Source organism: Anser anser (assembly GCF_964211835.1).
Source record: "Anser anser genome assembly, chromosome: 7".
Classification (NCBI taxonomy): Eukaryota; Metazoa; Chordata; class Aves; order Anseriformes; family Anatidae; genus Anser; species Anser anser.
The window spans coordinates 26,299,420-26,319,846 of NC_139727.1; the positions used below are offsets into that span (position 1 = coordinate 26,299,420).

Consider the following 20,427-nt stretch of genomic DNA (forward strand, 5'->3'; position numbering starts at 1 on the left):
AAGTAATACTGCCTTTTTCTATATCAGTAAACCAAAAATCAGTGCAGTACATGCTTAACATTTCATAAAGCATGAACTATGTAATTTTGAAATATTGATAATACATTCCTTTCTATCCAGCGCCTGAAGCTACATATCTGAATTCAAGGATGGCTACAAAATTTCAGCTGTTGGTGAAATTTCATATTTCTTCACTGGAGACTTGTTGTTACATATAGAAAATAATTTATTCTGCCAAAGAGAATTGATTCATTACTTTTTCATCGAAAATTTTGTTTTTATAATCACTGATTTTACTACACTTATGACTACAAAGTAAAGAACATACATTAAACTGAATATCCAAACTCAGATCAGGACAAATGTTCCAACAAGAGGTAAAAGATGTGAACCAACTTCATAAAGCAGAGAAAAACGGAAATATGAAGCATGCTTTCTACAGAAACATTTACAGATACACAAATCAATAACTTCATAAACAAAAGAAAACATTGCAAAGTTGCAAATTATGTCAATAAAGTTATGGAGCCTTCTTGAAACAATAATTAATCTTATTTTCACATTCTAGACAATTCTTGAAATGCATTTTTTTCCAATCAAAAAAGAAAAAAAAATAAATGAAAATGAACACTTGAAACTTCATGGTAGCCTAAAGCAAAACTCTGCTAATACAGAAAAAATAATTGGCTCAGCTAAGTTAAGTTAAATTATTTCTCATTATACTGAATGACAATAAGTTGTTGCTATAATTGAGGTCATTGCAAGTATTTTATCTAACTGTGCACCTTTAATACAGTTGTGGTGCAAAGCTCTTGGAAATGGAAGGGCTTTCAAATATATCTTGAAGTGTGGGTGGCCTCTTTACTTCATATTAAATGGATCTACTGATTCTTATTGGACATAAGCCCTGACTAGGTATATGCTGCAGCAGCTCAGTGAACCGGGACCTCAAAACAGCTAAGTCAGAAACTGATAATATTTACACTGAAGTAGATCAGAAGAAGCTCTACTAATATGAAAGCTGTTACAGTAGTATACAGTTACTGGCAGAGGACAATCACGTTGAACTGAAGGACAGTGAAAGCAATCTGCCTAGCCTTGCATGGATGGCAGTCAGGTGGGAGAAACACAGGTTTCTTTTTAATCCCATACCCCACTACAATATGACAACACTTCCAATTTTATGCAAATCCCCTTTTTTCCCTTAAATAGGTCACCAGACTTCATACAGCAAAATAAAAAGAACATCAACTCTGAAATTTGGTAATTCTGGTTGGACCAAAGTTTTATGTCTGGTCAATATTTTAGAAAACAAGATAAAACTGGGAATCATTTCCATGGCTGATATATCAGGGTTGAGCAGATGTATAGTAGCTATGCACCTGCCAATGATGCCCATCCTACACCTATTGAATCTACGTACTTTCCATAGGACCTACCAAACACACAGAGATACCTAGCCAGAACTGACTTTTGTTAATCTGAAAATGGATGTTCTACTAACAGATCTGTAGTTTCTTTTTATCATGACAGAGAAATACGTAACCCTTTTCTTCAGTGGTTTTGCCAAGTGCTGGAATAATTGAGTTAAAGTTGGAACAAAGCCAACAAACCAGTTTTCACATTCTTTCATATTCTTCTGCTAATGACCTGGTTTGAAGTTTCCATATTACTATTGCAATTTAGCAAACCAGGATCACAGTGCTTTTTAAATGCTTTACAGGGCTGTGTAAGTCAGAAAGAAATACAGTTATATGACCAAGAAACTCCTAGTTACAATACGGAAGACTGGATCTCCAGCACTGGGAATAGCTTCTTCTCTAAATCTTCAGATGCATTCTTAAATCATCCCAATAACTGAGCACTTTTGAGCTAGATATCTGCAGCATGCTGCAGATTCTTGGTTCTCTTGGTTCACATGCTGTTTATATTCTATATTAAAATATCTCCATATCCACAGTTCTGTGAAATTCCACTATTTCAGATACCTTAAAACCCCACTCTAGCTTGATTTAAAAGGACGTTTGTTCTAAAAACATCTCTATCACCTAGTTTCCAAACATTTCAAATGTAACAAATTAATGCACTCCAAAGCTGATAACACTTACAATGCCATTAACTTATTCCATTAACAGAAACATGTGCTCTCTGTTATATCAGAAGTAAACCATTTTAGTTTTATGCACAAGGTCCTGCAGTTATTTTTTCATATACCAAAAACTCTAGTGTTTTTACAGAAATTAATAAAACACTTCTGCCAGAAGCTTTAATATAAATAACACATAACCATAAAACAGTCAAATGTATCTTGAAGGACTGTTTTCAGGCAAAATACAGGTGGAAGCAGGCGTATATGAATACGAAGCATGCTTCACTTTTATGAGCAGTATTAAAAAGCAGAGGCTGAATGCAAGGGTGACAGATTCATCATCTGTGCAAAAAGACTAGGATACGAGAGCTAAAAAGCTACAGCAGAAATAGAAAGAGGACAGGTTCTGGTGCATGCTTTCACTGTGTTACTGAGATGGGGTCCATACAATTCACCATGTTACTGGTTTTGTACTTTATCTCTGGCACCATACAAAGGGATTATTTGCTCCAATGACAGCTACAAAGTCACACGAGAATTTATGGTGTAATATTATCATAAAGTTAACTGCTGATGATGATTCAGAGACAGGATGACAAATAAATCAGATGTACTGTAATCAAACAACTGGAAATAAAGAGGAAGGCTTGTTTTGAACTTCCAAAAGAAAGATACAGTAGTAGCTATTGAAATAGGTTTAAGGCTGCAACATTTCTGAACCTGAAGGGCTAACATGAATGACTAATAAAATGAAATCTGGTATATCAGTACAGTGGCACCACCCCAGTACTCCACAGCTCTTGATATTTAGATTAGGTATAAACAGAATTAATGAGGATGGCAGCTTGTTACCTACCAGAAATATATTTGCATACATCATTCTGGAACAAAGCACTGAAACATGGCCACTGAGGGGCCAAAGGAAATTTGGAAGATTTGTTGCATTCAATTATGTCACTCCTAGTTAGAGTATGTGCACCTCATCACAGCATAAACACAGCCAAATGGTAATATATAAGCCAAAAAAGTTAAGCTAATATATTTGAAGACAACAAATCTTCCCTTATGCTGTCTGATGCACTGTTAAATCCAACTGTCATATGATGTGAAAGCATTTTGGAATCATTTTCCAAGTACAAATCATCAAATCCAAGAAGGTGTAAAAATTAGATCAGTCTCAAGGAACATAATCACAACTCACTGGCTGCAGTAATTTCAGGAGCAGAGCTGTATGAAATTTTAAATTTCATTAGTAACTTGAAATTCAATTCCTATTCACTAAAATATACATCCTGAATATAATCTGACTAAAAGACTTTTTCTACATACATTATCAAAAAGCTTAGATTTTTTTTTGATTTTGTATGTGTGCATCTTTTCAAAACAATACTGATTTTTTTTTATTTTTTATATAAAATAAATTTAAGAAGCCAGCTGTCCTGAACAAAATAGACTGCACAAAATCACCAAGCCCTTTGAAGACTCCTTACATTATTCCTGAATGTTCAGGCGAGTTTCATCCTTCATTTTAGTGAAGAATTTAAGCATACCTTTACCCTACTGAGTTTAGATATATTTATCACATTATTTAATTAAAAATTTATGTCAGTTCAGGCCTAGAGCTGATCTTGTGCCATTTTTTATTTTCCAGCTGAATCAGACTTAGATTTTACAAGGCCAAGCATACTGCATTTTGTTCCACCTGATTTTGTGTTTGTAAAGAGTACAAGGCAGACTCATCTCTGTAGTTCACAGAAGGTGCATAAAGATTTATGTCCTTTGCTCTTTCCAGTGGACTCACGGCTCTCCCTACTGGTTTTGATAACAGCCTGCAAAGATCCTTCTGTACTTCATCTCTGTTAAATTAGCACAGGAGAGCTTTAATTACCACAGTCAACAACTGCATAAATTAGAGTATACGTATATATCTTTATAGTGCTCCTTTAGTAATCTAAACCATACTTGGTGGCTATGAAACCAGTTTATTCTTAAAGGACTTGTCTTCTTTTCCTTAGTACAATTCTATACACTGATGTTACATTAAGTAAATGCTGCTCCATACCATTTTCAGAGAGCATACTCCTGAAATGATAAGTAAACATAATACAGAGATATCAGTAACAACAGAAAGGTGACTTACTCTATTTTACACATTATAATAATTTGATTCTGCTTTTTGTGTACAAAATTCCAAGGTGGGGAAAGACCTAGAAAGTATTAGAAAGGTAGCAGGTGGCATCAGCCTGAAGTCACCAAAAAATCACCAGTTCTTACATCAGAGGCAAACTGAGATTACCAACTCAAATAATTATCATCAACATTATGCCATTAATCAGATTTCTGAGATTGAGGAGCAACTGGCAAGGATCAGTTCCTCTTGACTGAGATGATAATCTGCTGCAACAGATTGGTTGATCTGCTGCAATTCTTCACAATATAATCACTGACCCAACAAGAGTAATGCTACTTTTGACTCTGGTTTGGTAGGGAGGACAGTCCATATAAAAGAGCATAACTTTTGATACAGCAATCATGAACTGATGTATCTGAGATGAAAGGGAAATTTAGACTTATCTATGATTAGGCCTTTGACTTCCAAAGGACAGACTTTTGAAATAATAATAAAAAAATAATAATGTAACTGGAGAGGAAGTATTTAAGTACATGTACTGGAATACAGGATAACCTCAATAGTGTAATCGATTGTATAAAGGCAATTTAAAACCCAAATAAGAAAATTGGGAGACAGGTAAAGGGAATAAATAGCCAAATCTTAAATCATGAATAAGAATTCAATTTTTAAAAAGATCAAAGAAGTAGAGATCCTATAATAAGCAGAAACGGCTAGCAACAATCCAGAAAGGGATTATGATTACCAAAAATTAACTTACTCTTTGCAAAGTCTGCTAAAACAAGGCTTGTTAGTATATTAAACAATTCTTATTACAAATAAGTAGTGAAGAAAGAGTAAATATTATACATAGCCTAAGTATATCTCATTACTCCTATGTCTATCTGTTCAGTAATGGTGGTCTTTTGGATTATATGTATTTATGGGAAAAGCTTACATTAGATTCCAGAAATGATCTTTCTTCCTAAGACCACGTACAGTATGACTTGTAAACTGCAGAACTAGTTAAAATCCATAAAATACCTGGGCAGCTAGAGACCTTCTAGGCTAGTCCCAGTCAAAAAAGACATTAGTATATTTATTTTTTTCCTGTTTATGTAGTATCATGTTAGATGTATACTAAAATCAATAAATAATTTTCCTTGACTAGAAAATCCGTGATCTTTTCATATGCTTACATGATACATCTTCAATAAAAGCCTTTTGATTTTTTCCTCCATTTGCAATTTCCCAACATTTTTTCTATTTTTCTTTCTTTCAAAACCCAGTAACTGCATCAAAACAAGTGAGGTAAGGCTAACAGGTCTACCAGAATCATCATTTTTTCCACTGACATACGCACATAACATCCGTAAAGAAAAATGTAGAAAGAAATGAAGACCCTGAGGCTAACTGCATTTATTCTAAGACACTGCAAGCTAATAATGGGAAGTATAGAAGGGACGGGAGTGAGATGTTACTGGTGTTCTGCAGAAATCATCCTGTGACTATTCAGTGCTTTCACTAATGATTCTGTTTCAGAAATGTAAACACATGAAAATAAAATCTGGTAATAACAAAACCAAGAACTGGTCAATGTTAAGAGAACCATAGAATAATAGAACCATCTCAGTTAGCAAAGACCTTCAAGATCATCAAGTCCAACCATTAACCTGACCTACCAAGTCCCATCATTAAACTATATAAATCCCTTAGTGCCACATCTGCACCTTTTAAATACCTTCAGGGATGGGGACTCCACCCCTTCCCTGGGGTTCCAAGCCTTTTCCAATGCTTGACCAAACCCTCTGTGAAAAAATTCTTCCTAATGTCCAATATAAACTTCCCCTGGTACAACTTGACTGTTTCCTCCTGTCCAGGAAGTCACTTTGTACAAGAGGTGAATGCTCTTGATGATGAGAAATCTAGTAATCTCATTAAATAATATTATTCAAAGTGAAAAGTGTAACAAGAATGCCACCTGAGAATTACAATTAAGAAGGGTATAATTCAAATTTCAGCTATAAACCAGAGCCACAGAGGAAAACAATAAAGAAAGCCCTTAGCCTATACCTGCTAGGAAATGAAAACTAGCCCCATATTGAGGAAAAGATAAATATTTACCTAGGATGCACAAAAAGACTAGGTGCAAGAAAACACAGTGTTAGTGATAACATACAGGGAACTAATGAGACTTTGGATCTGCACACTCAGAAAAAATCTACAAACACTGGGACAGGGACTGAGTTAGGATACTAGAATGAGCAGGGATACCTAAATCTTTACAAAAGGAAACAGCAATGCTGAGGTCTGTTCAGCCTGGAATCTACCAGGCTTTTAGTGGACATACATGCCCTTTTCTGACATCTCTACTACAAGCAAAGGATATGGATATAGACTGCCATACTCATTCCTGATCTTCAGAGGAAAGCAATAATACAGCCAAACACAGTCACAGAACAAATGCTGTACACTCACCGTGAGTCACTTTCTGTTCCTTATCATCACAAGATTGAAATTCTGTATTTAACTTCTAATTGTTTTTTAAGATACAGTTTGGAAGATTAATGAATGGAATTTTTAGATGTTTTCTTGAGACAGTAGGGATTTGAACAGTTTCTAATGAGGTTACTCCTAGTGTCTAGAAGCACCTTCCATTTAATAAGGTGGCTTCAGCAGTTTGAATTAAACACACCTTCTATGATAGTCTGATTTCATAGTCACAGTCACATTCAGTGTGCACCACAAAAGGAAACCCAGCAAACCACAAGGGTGAGTTGGGCTTGCCAAGTTTTGGAAACATGTCTGAGTAAAAGAGGGGTTGTCTCCACCCATTCATCAACTTGCTATCAAGGCTTTTCCTATAATCTGTTCTCATTTGTTTACATCAGAGAAGATTTGGCATAGTTACTCTCATTAATGTGATCAGCAAGGCATGCCAGATTTTGGCTTTTTACCCAGTGTCATCTTGACCTCATGGCAGATCTTTCTAGAAAGAGAAGATTTCCCTGTTTTTCCGAGGAAATGCCAAAACTGACTGGAGAGGAAGAAATAAAGTATGACATTTGTAACATACTATGACACAGTACAGGATTGATTTCCCATTCAGGAATGAAGGTAGATGTGGATAAAAATACAAAGCCCTCCTGGATCTGGCCTTTTAAACCAGGATCCTGTCAATGCATCCTGTTGAGACAAGTGTATAACAAAATATTGTTTCCTCCATTTATTTTTTCAGCCTCCAAATATTTGAGACCTAATATTTTCCTGAACAAGATAGGGCTTCTATAAATTCAGTAACCTTGCAGGGATTTTTATTTTATAACGTCCATAGTCCCTTGAATTCATGTAAAAATTTTAACAGCATCCTGCAGCAAAATGTTCCATGTTCCACAGCTTTGTCTTTTGTTAAAATAAAATCAAAACAAGTTGTCGTCGTCATCCCCCCCACACACACACATTTGCCTCACAGTATTTTCTGTACTGTGAGAGATGATGAAAAATTGGTTGCTGTTTGTCTCTGTATGTTATTCAGAATTTTAGAGTCTTGTATCGTACTTCCTTTCCTCTCAATTGTCCCTTTCCCATCCAGGAAATTTGCAACCAACTTATTTATTCCTAGTACTTCCCTATACTATGCCACAGCTCTCACCAATTCTTTTTGGTTTTTTTCTATGAACCTTTTCTAGTTTTGGTCATCTTTTTGAGCTGTGCAGACTGGAATTGCCCATGTTATTCAAATTGTAGGTTCTTGGCTTTTGTCTAGTAGAATGCATGTTCTCTGATTTGTTCTCACATCCTTTAATAATACGGCCTAATTATTATTATTATATATATATTTTTAAGTGATACTAAGTACGGAGCAGATGTTTTACATGGCATCGTCCGCTATAATCTCTAAACATCTTTCCTGAGTTTTAATGGTTAGCCCAGAACATACAGTTGGTCTTTTTTCCTCCCTTGTATCACTTAATGTTTACCTAAATTTCATCTCCCTTTTTACTGTGAAGTCATGGAGTCTTGTCCATTACTTCTGTCCTTCCTCAAAATCAACCTTTACCCTGATTAACTCAAAAATCAGCCTAATGCTCTGATTAACTTCATATCTTTAGCAAACTTGTCCATTGCACATTTTATCCCTTTCTCCAAGTCATCTGATTCTCTCTAAAACTGAACATCCTGGGTATACTATCACAATCTTATTTTTTCTGATTGCTCCTTCTATAATAGCCTGAAAATCTATTGATCACACATGCTCTCTGACATGTTTATGGATATGCAAATTGATTGCATGTTCTGGTGCAGTTGTATGTGATAGATTAGTGACTTAGAAAGTACCATGACAAAAAATACGCACAATACAATACCTTAAATGGACAGTCTAATTTGATATTTCTGAAGCAATCAGAACTATCCTGATATTCCAGATTTAATTGATACACATTTTTTTCTGTTTACTTACATTCTTCTGTAATACTTTTAAGAACAAAAAATATATATAAAATTCTAATTGATCTCTAATGGATAGAAAGAGCAATGTATCCATTTTCTAACCAGTGTAAATCTCAACTTTGTGAATCATCATTTTTGTGCTTGACCTTTATTTGTTTCCAAGACATGCAAACACAAATGTCACATTCAGTCTCTTTACAATGTGAAAATGAAATATGTTCAATTTAATTCTTTGGAGTTCTGATAGATTTTACATTTACAAATAGAAATATCAACCTCAAAAGGTCAAGTAATTACAATCATGGGCTCAGAAGAGACTCTTTGTTTTTATAGGAAGAGTATATGAAATTAATTTTGATATAATGAAAGTTTATTGCCAACTGTACTCAGGTAGGCCATGTAACAGTATGGATTTCTCCTGTTTAAAACAAGAATGGTATTATACTCACAATTTATGAAGACTGTTAAGTCCAACAAACATTTCTGGTGTTAGGCAACCAATTCTGTTATTTGAGAGATCCCTGAAATAAATAAATAAATAAATAAATAATAATAATAATAATAATAATGGTGAAACATTAGTTCTGTGTTATTTGTATACACATCCACATAACCACTCTAAGTGGTTATTAGAGACTCTATATTAGAGACTCTAAGAGTCTCTAATTTTAATGCCTAAGGTATTAGAGAGACAAGTGAGAAATAAAGCCTTTTTCAGTAGTATAATTGAATTAAACAGCTTTCACAATTTTAAATAAATATTATTAAGCAATATTCCACAACTAAACATACCACACACCAATTTATACTAATTGCATTAAAATGTGATTTTATGTAACAACTAAATAATCTTCAAAATATTTTTCCTTATCAAATTTACTTGCACCTGTTTGTTTACCAATGAAAAATGTTATGTATTCTGCATTTTATTGTATGCAACATTCAACCAAGATTGACATTTTTACTGTTTACTAATGCCTCAAATCATAGACAACATCATTTCTTGCTGAAGAAATCACATAAACCAGGGAGCAATTAAAGTTTTAGCTAGTAAGGTCAGTCTTGCTAAGTACTTGACAAACTCTTCTAAGACAAATACTGTGTCTGTCTCAGACTACAAATGGTGCAAAGCATTATGTTCTGTAACTCCTGTCTACAGAAAGGTGGATGAACGCTTTTTGTACAACTCATACATACAACAAAATGCATAGAATCCTTCTAGAAAGGAGAGAAAAATAGGTATAAACAATTATCTTATGATAACAATGGAAATACTGCCCTTGGAGTATTCTGAAATAACGTTTAATTTTCAAATGTTTGATTTTCAACTTTGACTATAATATTCCTTCTTATCAAGTATTGTTTTTATATAACTTCAGTTATGTAAGGATTTTAAGTGATTATATATCTTTTAAAATGTTAAAATTTATCTGAACATTCTGAATATATTTTTGTTAAAGAACCAGTGGTAGTCTTCTAAGTCCTTTGTTGCATTGTGCGGATTCCCTATTTTTCTATTGCTACATGAGAACACAAAAATCAAAACAGGAGAATAAAGATAAATCCAGTTGCTGCTTTCATGGAGACATATCCAATCAGCTAGAATGAAAAGTCAATTTCTTCAGAATTCACTACAAAGGCTTTTACCATCAGACAAAGAATATACTGTTGTGCAATTAAATGATGAAATATTGCATTAGAATGGAAATATTTCTTAAATGCTAATAAGGGATATTAAGTAGACAACAGCTGAAGAAAATAATCTGGATAACAATATAGTGCATTAATTGCACATTAGCAGTTATTCTTTAAATTTTCCTAATGAAAGCTACGTAGAAGACCTAAACATGCAAACTTAAGGCAAACACATATATATTCATATTTATCTTTCTATAAGAAGAGGTAAACAGTAAACAAGAACCCACACAGAATTCTCAGTTGGGTAATGCTTTATTTTGGCCTAAGCAAAGTTTGAACACATACAGAAGAAAATTCTTCGCGGTGTGGAGCATAATTTGGGTAGGAAGAGTAAATTTCACCTACACTAATCAAAACAAGTACATATTTCTCAACACGTGACACAGCAAAATAGTATTTTTAACAAAGCAAAAGGCTATGTACGTATCCTCTTCTCAAAGCCTTTTTCAGTGTTATTTTCACAGTAACGTGTACATGGCTGAAGTCTCTATATTGTAAAACCTGCTTTTTAAAGCAAAAAGAAAAGACTGCTTCCTGCGTATATCTTCCAGAATAATACATAATATATATGGTATAATTCAATTCATAATGTACAAAACTGGTGTTCCTTTTCAGGAGAAAGACATTCAGCTTAATAACGTTGACTTGTAAAATTGATGCTAGAGAAACCAAAACTCTCCCCTGTTGAATAACCAAGTGCTGTAATTCTAGTGCTTCATAAATTTTCAATTTTCATCAATTTTGTGTGTACCTTTTTGCGTAAACCCTTGAAATAATTCAGTTTTTCATTCAAATACAAATTATAAGAGTTCTCCAAATTATTCACAGAGAACATTTTGATGTTGACAGCCTGCAGTTTATCTGCCTGACTTGCCATAGTTGTATCTCCTGCAATTGCCCATTTTACATCAAATTCTACTTTTCACGGAATCATTTATATTTTATATGTGAAATAAGAGGATATGAATGTAAAGTACAGTCATAAAGTAATGATTTTATTCAGCATTCAACAAGAGTTTACACTATTTATTGCTTTTGCTCAATTGTCTGCTACTCTGCACAACGGAGTGCAGAGATTTTTTTATTTTACCATGAAACTATAGCGACTTGTATGAAATACGACAATCTAGTAATGAATCAACTCATTGTCTCTCAGTTGCTCCCAGTGTTACTTGCTCATACCAGAAACAATGCTATGTTTTTGTTGTTGTTGTTGTTTTGCTTTTTCTTTTTAGATTTAGCATGAGACATCGCAACATAGCCATTCCTTGTTTGCTGAAGAGAAATGTAATGTCACTTTTCACAAAGCCTAATGACTTCACCTTCTTGGACTTCGGTAGCTGACCTAAGGCTTCACCTGTGCAGTCTTCAAATGTGCAACCCAGGACTTGTACAGGTTTCACGATTTTCCCACCAGAGGTCAGGGTTGTGTTATTAGAGTATACGGCCAAAGCAATAATTAGAGCTCATTTTGATCACTTCATTTGTTGTTATCCCTATATACAGAGTGAGCAAGAAAGTTTCAACTTTATATTTTTGATGGCATTAAAAAAAAAAAAAGCATATGCTGCTCTGACTTCATACGTATCGTGTCTTTGTAATTAAACACTAAAACTCACTGCTAGGTGTGTGATCAGAGCTGGAAATCTTTTATTTACATCATGCAATTTGATAATTTAACCTCAGAGCAAAAAAGCAGAATGATCCATAAATTTGTTTTTCTGTAGATTTGCATTACTCCTCATTTAAATCTTAGCATTCCTCTAAAATAATATTTTCTCACAGGTCTCTTCACACATGAGACAGCATACATGATGGCTAGGCAGACCTCTGGCATGTACTGCCGGCCTTCTTAGGCATTTGGATGCAGTCACTTGGAAAATTATAAAGAAGAGGGTTCTTCGCACCTCTTCTTCAAGTTGAGAAAAATTACAGAGGGTCTTTAGCCCTTGTTAATTTAAAGGAAAAAGCCCCACCTCAAAGACATGTAGTAACTTTGATAAGTTCTTACGAATATAGCTTAATAATCAAGCAGTACTTCTGAAAGCACTTTGACAAGATTTTCAGAGAAAGGAATGCAAGAATGATGGACAGGAGATAAATTACATAAGTCTCTTTCTTTAAAAATAAAAAATAAATAAATGAATAAATACTACTAATAAAAAATATCAAGCAAAGTCAATGTGAGAGATAAGATTGTAGACAAATTCTGAAACAAATTTTCCTTTCTAGGAACTTATTTTACAGAATTGGCCTGTGATAAAAATAAGTAAATCTTACATTATGAAAAAAAAAAAAAAAACTTATCATAGAAAAAGGTAATGTTTACACTTACTTACACCACTTAGTTTTAGTTCTGATGAATGTCTAAAGTGATATCTTGTCTGCTAAATCAAGGTTTGTTTTAATTCTGCTAATTAGATTTGTTTGTAGATGTACTCTTTAGGATATTTATTGAAGAGCAAACATTTAAATGGGGAAAAAAAGGGGAAAAAGAAGGGAAAAGAAAAAAAAAAGCATGGTAAATGTAAAAAGTATACTCTGTAATTTTCTGTTCTACGGCCAGTCTCCTTATGCTATTAATATGCTTGTTGGCATATTTGAGTTGCCCAAGGATAGAAATGTTGATACAAATGCAATTTTCAGAATAATTCAAATGGAATTAATACTTACAGGCGCTTCAGCTCTGAAAGTCCATTGAAGGCCCCTGGCTCAATTGTGCTAATCAAATTATTCTTCAGATCTCTAGAAAGACAAAATAGGAGGAGCAATTAATTATCACTTTACCTACCGTATTACTGCTGTACATACCGAGTGAGAAATGTAATGCGGTTCTAACCTTTGTCTTTCATAAAAAAAACAAACAAACAAAAACTCGTAAATAATAACACCAAAAGCATTACATCATTTGCAGTTTCTGAAAACATATTTTTCTAAGTAAGAAAGTAAAGATTAGGTGCTAAAAAAAATGTTTTTAATTATTCTCCTATTTGTAATTTTCAAAACAAGCTTACCAGCCACTCTTGCCCAAGGAAAAAATGTTTTAACCAATGAGTGAATAAAATAGTCAGCAAGACAAGGGACTTTTAGTTTGCTTATTCATTGTGCTATGCACTTAGCACTTAATAAATTTCTCATTTTCACCTAATGTAGGCAAAGCAGCTGGCACGTGAGACATAAACAGATAGGTCAAGTTTCTGTCCTGAAATACAAGCAATTTCTCATATTTGGCAGATAGGTGCTTCATTTTGTACTTGGTGACAATCCAGAGGATCAGTTGTTGTGCAGATAAAGAATATTTCACTGGCATTAGCAATCTCATCTGCTCTTGGCACAGTGCTTGGGGCCATGACACTGCTCTCAATTCAGTCCCCACAGAGATTTACTATTGAATTGTCTCAAGACTCTTCATGATGTGAACTCTGAGGAAATGCCTTCAGTGCAATTAGATAAGCAGGCCTAGGAGATGAACGCTGTAAATTCTTGTAGAGTCAATGTTCATCTTCTGACAATTTACAATTCATAGGGAATGACTGGTGTGCAATAATATCAGTATTGTTTCTCTGACTGGCCACTTCCAGCATATTACAGCACATACCAGCAACTGCTTGACTGCCAAAGGATGGATGTATCAGCAGCTGTGTGAGTCACCTTATTTATGACTATTTACTTTACTGCAAATACAATGCACACTGGGTGAAATTGTAGTTCCACTAGGTGTGATTACACTCAATAGGGCAATATTTTATCACAAATATTTAGCTTACACTAAGATAAATTTTAATTTGAAAGTCCAATTAGTTCCTAATAATAAATATATATATATATTGTTTATCGTTTTTTCAATTTTGAATACAGTTCAAAAACTTCTGCATCAGATCCATTTTGTTTTAGTGGTGATGCTGATGAGTAATATGTCCCTAGCGGAGATCTCAGACTCTTAAAGGCGAAGTTCAGCTTTCAGCTTGAATCATGTAACACTCAAACCCCTTAAGAAGGTGAAAAGACATTCAGATTACTCATGTACAAGTTCTGTCTTTCCTATAAGAAATGCAGGGCTATCAAAAGCACAGCTGACAGAAACCGAGTATGTGGTTCACCTGATCTTGTGACATTACTGAAAAAAAAAAAAAGAAAAGAAAAAAGAAAAAAAAAGGAGAAAGGTAGGAAGGGAGCTAAATATTTAAAACTTAAATGGAACAATAAGTTGTGTTTTGAGTCTTTCTAAAACATAAATACTGCAGACCATACATATTTACTTATTAACAGTGTCTGTGATTAAGTACTCAAAATGAAGTAACAAGGATTCATAAAGCTATGAAACAATTTAGAAAACTTTATAGCCATGCCTCTGCAAAAAACAGTGGATGTTTCTTACTGTTTTTACCTTAGCTTGTTGTTTGATGTTTTGATTATCTTAGCTTGTTTGATATTCCAAAGTTCCTTTTATTTCAGTTGCTGTTTTTATTAATAAATCATTATTCATTAATTATGCAATGCCAATAAAATATGCTAATCTAAGCACTATTTATATGAGCCACAACAACACTGGATGCTAAGCCAGTAGAAAGCACAAAACCCAGAAGTGTTCCCTTTTCCCTGTTACTCCTGGGTCTGGGAAAAAGCCCATAAACTTTCCCAGAGTGTCAAGCAAAGAACATTACAAGCCAGAGGCAGCGACAGAAAAGATGGCACTTGGGAGGGGAAAGGAAAAGGAAAGCAGCTGTTCAGGGCACAGATAAATGTGCCAGAAAGGAGCAAAAGCTTGAAAAGGACCTTGATAGAGCTGCATACTCTTTGACAACTTTACACATAGGTCCAAGCTCTTTTCTTTCTCCTGGAAATCAGTAAGTACAACAAAGGCAACAGCACAGATGACAAGCCTAGTGCTTGCACTGGTTCTTATGGACAGTCTGGCAAAGAACACAACAACCCCACAGACAACAAAGAGGAAAGAGGGACCGCAGCCATCCACCTGTGGGTACTCTGCCCTACTCCCTAATCCAGGCAAAGCAGTTTTCTTGCTTGCTTTGTCTCTTCCTGCTGGATTTGGATGAAAGCGACAGTTGCTGATCTAATCAGAAGTGAAATACAGTTGATGATATTTGTTATCACAAAAACACTCTAAATATTGAAGAAACTTCGGGTTTTGTTGTTGTTTTAATGTTGTGGTCATTTTCATCTTGGCTCCCTGGTACCAGCAGCAGCTACTAGATTATCTTTCTTCTGCTTTTATATGGTCTACAAATTGTGATCATTCCTTCAGACATCTAACTCAGAGTTTTCCATACCTGCTCCTAAACAAAAGGCTTGTACAAAACTTTTGCAGTCTCTTCTCCAGAGTCCAATCGGCTTGCAAAGACAAGTGTTTATTGATGTGAGTGTATGTGAGTGTATTTTCCTTTGATGGTTTAGGATTATTCACTGCGTGAGCCAAAACCTTTTTTTTTTTTTTTTAATAAACCTCCAAATATTCATACTAAATCATCTGGTCTACTCTCATTCTGTTCACACCAAACATCAGGGCTTAGCTTTCTCTAGGCAGCGCTACCGACAATATCCTCAAGAATGAAATGCAGACCCTTTTCCTTATGCAGTATGCTAAAGCAGGTCAGAGAAGTCAAAGATATTTCTTTGGTTTGTAGAAAAGAGCCACATGGAAAAGAATGAAAGGACACTGTTCTCATTATCTGAACTTCTGTATTCTTGGAACTTAAAGGACAAACAAACCAAAATAAAACAAAAAATGACAATAACAAACAGCCTGATACCATAGACCTTTTGGATCTGTGCTACTTTATTTCATGCTTCACACTGGGATCCATCTGAAAAACTACTTAGAGGCATAGTTCAGAGCAAATACACACATTTCAGGCAGCGGAAACTGACAGTTTTAATCTTTACACCAATTACACACGTTGTCCGTTAACTGCCAGCTCATCTAAATGCTCTGCAAGTTGTAATTAGATGGAGTGAATTAGATCTCTTATAGCCAACACTGTCAACAACACACAACAAACATAAAGGAATCAGTATGAGTGGCAGACTGTTGGCAGGTAAGTTTTAATGCCAGTCAAAACAACCACGTAGACAAAAGGTCTTCCATTTACTGAAATGTTCTGTGTTCCAGTTTATGGAAACTCTGCTCCGTTTCTCCATAACTTGTAACCACATAGGAAAAAACAGCCTAATCTTAACCTATCTTCTACAGGAATAAAAATGTCACGTTTAGTGTTAGTAAAAGCAAGACTATTTCAAGGAAAAGCGTTCATCAGTTGCACTGTCCCAAGCAAGGACATCTGGCCTCCATATTTTGGAAATTACACTTAAATTACCTAGGTCATTCTAAGAAGAGGATATTATAAGATATCTCTAAGGATATTCTCAGAAAATTGTAGATGATTACAATTGTAGTACCCACAATCTTGGCACTTTCTTAGTAATTATTATTATTCTATAATGTTTCCGTATACTTCTGGCCTAACAAAATAGGTGTTTCCTTCCTTGTCATCCTTGGAGGACTAAAATATGACTAAAATATATAAATAAAATGATCGCAACTGTTACTTACTGTACTTGTTTCTACATTAGGAGAACCTCTTTTCTTTCCTCCCACTTGTATGTTTTACATAATTAATTTAATTAAAATATTATAATTACCATCTCCTATTTTCTTATTTAGGAAAGAGTTTGTTGCGTTGAAGCAATGAGTATCAACTTTCACTAAGCTAAATAAAGCAACCAGGGTAAATTTGGTTGTATGTTTACATTTTTTCCCCAAGAGCTACTGCTGAGGTTTGGCAAAAGGTCATGATCCAAGGCATGCCAAGCAGCAGCCTGGCCTGGGCCACACACAGGCACACATGCATGTATACCATGCAAGTGATTTTACTGTCAACCAAAAGTAAAAGAAAAGAGAAAGAACCCCAGTATCATAACATTGAATCATCACAGTATGACCCAGTTAAAGCCTAAAAAGAAAGCATTTATAACTAACAGTTATGGTTTTGCATCATTTCTGATGGAGCGTTCTAACTTAAAAGTATCTATTCTGAATCTGAATGACGTGTTATTTGTGGTGTGGCATGACCCAAAATCTAGTGGCGTGACCTGAAAATAAATCAAAACCAAGTGCCTTTAACAATTACAGATAGATGGAAGCTACATGAAGTTAGCTATAGTCAAAACAACTGCAATATTTATATCAAGGCTGCACAGCTGCAGAAAATAATAAAATACTACAATATTGAAATATATTCCCCCTAATTTTCTTAGTTGTTAGAGGTATTTGCTGTATGATACCCTGATCTCACCTAAGCTTGACTAGAAAAAGAACACAGAATGGACCTTGTTATCATCATTAAAAATCTCAATGGTTATAGTAAGTTAATAAAGGAAAGTTTCCTTTTCTCTTCAAGTCTGAACTTACAAGTATTATACTAACCATTAGGCCCTGTCTTCTTACATGTATGTAGATAATTTGTATGTATATGCAAATAATGCCCCCACAGGTAAAAGTACTGAGAATTCTTTTACTAAAAATATCATGTCTTTTACTACTACTATCACAAGCTGCTAGGAGTTTATCATCTTACACATTAATCTTTGAACTGACTTGTACTTACTAATGACATTTAAGAGGAGTTACCTCGACAAAAGCAACTGACTTAAGGAGGGGAAATCTGTGTTTGAAATACTCACTTCCTGATGGCTTAGCTGAAATGTAGATGAAACAAGAGGAAGAGGCTACTAATGGGGCTTTATAAGAACATTTCATAGCTACTCCTGGCCTCTCAGCTATTAGACATCTTCTGTAGCCAAATCCCTGATTATCCAAATGAGTCCTTGAGATTCTTGATGCTTCAAGTTCACGATATGCACTTGTACAACATAAAATATAGTGGGAAAAATATTAAAACATATTCTGTGCATTTGCAAAAGAAACATTTTTTTTCTTATATCGCATCCTGATAGCTTAGCCATTTTGTATCATAGTCTATGCCTTCAGACACTGCAAGCTCTTCCTCCAACTTACAATATATATATATATACTGTAGATATTTTCAATACATATTCATAACAAGAATGTTCAACTAATTCCAGTACTTCGTTCAAATTCCTGACATCGATACATCTTTCATAAAAAATTATAGGTTGTACCAAGAGGACATCTGTGTTTAGAAAGCTGTCATTATGGTGCTGCAAACTTTCCAAAAAAGCTCTGAGAAGAGCAATCAGTTGTTGAGCAGATGCCAAATACCAATGAAATATGACTGACTTTCCACATTTTGCATACTACTATGAAACAACAACAACAGCAAAAATATAAGGTCACATCTTCCACTTCTTTATCATGCTAAATACTCCAGCTAAACTAAATGGTACTTTTGCCCAAGAAATGAATGCAGACTCAGGACAGTTAAAAGAGATTCTCTTTTAAAACGTCATTATGATCATGGTGGTGGGAAAGAGGCACAGCCAATGATGAAGGACCGCATTTAGCACATATCCTCCAGTCACAGTAGTGGCACTCTGACAGTCTGGATATCATCAAAAATTATTTTCATCTCCATTGTTGGCAACTGCGTTGCTGGTATTACACTGTAGACCAAGAAACAGGCAGGTATCGCCATCAAAAACTAAAGCACACAGTGCTCCTACAAAAGTCCAGAGCTCTTGCTTTGTTTGCTGTTTTTTTTTTTTTATGAAGATAGTGGATTTTAATCTACTTTCCAGAATCTGAAAAAAATATGGTTGTGTTGCAGTTAAGTTTCAAGATACACGGATTTATTTTTTTTTCAATAATATTTCTACAAGATAATGAACGTAAACATGCACAGGAATATGGACAATAGTTATGCCTTTGCAGACACAGAGGCTACAAGTATTTTGTTTGTTTAGCAAGGTAATACTTGATGATGTATTCTCCTTTAATTTTCTTTTTTAATCCAAGCCATTACTAGTTGGATTACCTAAAACAATACTCCCTAAGGACTGGACAAAAAAACAAACAAACAAACAAAAAAACCACAGCCAACCAAAACAAACAAACAAAAAAAAAACTGCTGGCTGCTCAAGGTACTAGTGAATTACTGGAAATTTCAAACCAGTCACTTGGGATGGCAACAATGACATATAGAGCAACTGAAGCAACTGAAAAAAGTCATCACTTTTTTTTTTTAATTTAAGGATGATGACGCATTCACATCAAATGTGCTGTGGTAATTTGGCATTTAGTCATTATTTAGGAACAAGCCTAAAAATATTAAACAAAATGTCAATAATGGCAGCTGAAACAAAGCAGAGATATAAACTTTACAGCAGTTTGCTTGCTCAAAGTGGCCCACAGAATGTTATTATGTATTTCATTTTAGTAACCACAGAGCAAGAATATGAAGCTGAGAGCATTCAAACCAAGAGAGCAGTATGTCAAAGACAGAAAACTAAGTAAAAGGCATAGTAAAGCAGGATAGATTGTCAGTGTAAATTTTTTGTTTATATATTTTTCTATACATAGATATTTGAAAACTACATTTTAAAGGATTAATTTATCCAGAATAAACCCTAGTTTCATTCTAAATATATCAGAATCTGGGATGAGGATGCAAAGACCTTTGTCAAGTACCTTTAGTTTAGTATTTTGTTACTGATAATTCAAATTGAAATGCAGTTTCTAACAAAGAGAAATCATTTAAGTTTTTCCGGATTGTTTTCCCCCGTCTGTTTTCAAGCTGAGCAAATTCAGCTCAATATTCAAATTCCCAACATATACAACTGTTCATATATATTTTTCCTTTTCCTGGAAAACACCACAAGAACCAGAGATATGTGGACTGTGGACCAGTTCCACGGGACTAAAGCCAGACTGGAAGGTCAGAAGCAACAGACGCCAAGGGAAGTAGGCAAAAAAAGTGAGTTCGGTCTCCACCGTGTTACAGGCAGCTCTGTGGGACCAGCAGAAAATCCCTGTGTGAGTGCTGACAATTATACCCTGTTGTGCAATGAGAGATTTGGCATGACATTGATTACAATAGCAAAGCTTGTGCCTGTTCATAACTACATCCCTGGGACAATTTTT

The 20,427-nt window shown here is 34.6% G+C and overlaps 1 protein-coding gene across 8 annotated transcripts in view; it reads right to left on the minus strand.

Moving 5' to 3' along the window:
• Positions 1–20,427, minus strand: part of ADGRA1 (adhesion G protein-coupled receptor A1) — a 277,570-nt gene that overhangs the window by 166,216 nt on the left and 90,927 nt on the right. For 7 of the 8 annotated variants that reach the window (XM_083843221.1, XM_083843222.1, XM_083843218.1 and 4 more), the window contains 2 exons: positions 13,023–13,094; positions 9,101–9,172 (listed from right to left, as the gene is read on the minus strand). In XM_083843221.1, the coding sequence (XP_083699347.1) occupies positions 9,101–9,172; positions 13,023–13,094 (144 nt within the window). Of the gene's footprint in view, positions 1–9,100; positions 9,173–13,022; positions 13,095–18,050; positions 18,212–20,427 lie in introns of those variants that run through there. The other variant, XM_083843227.1, reaches the window with a different exon arrangement.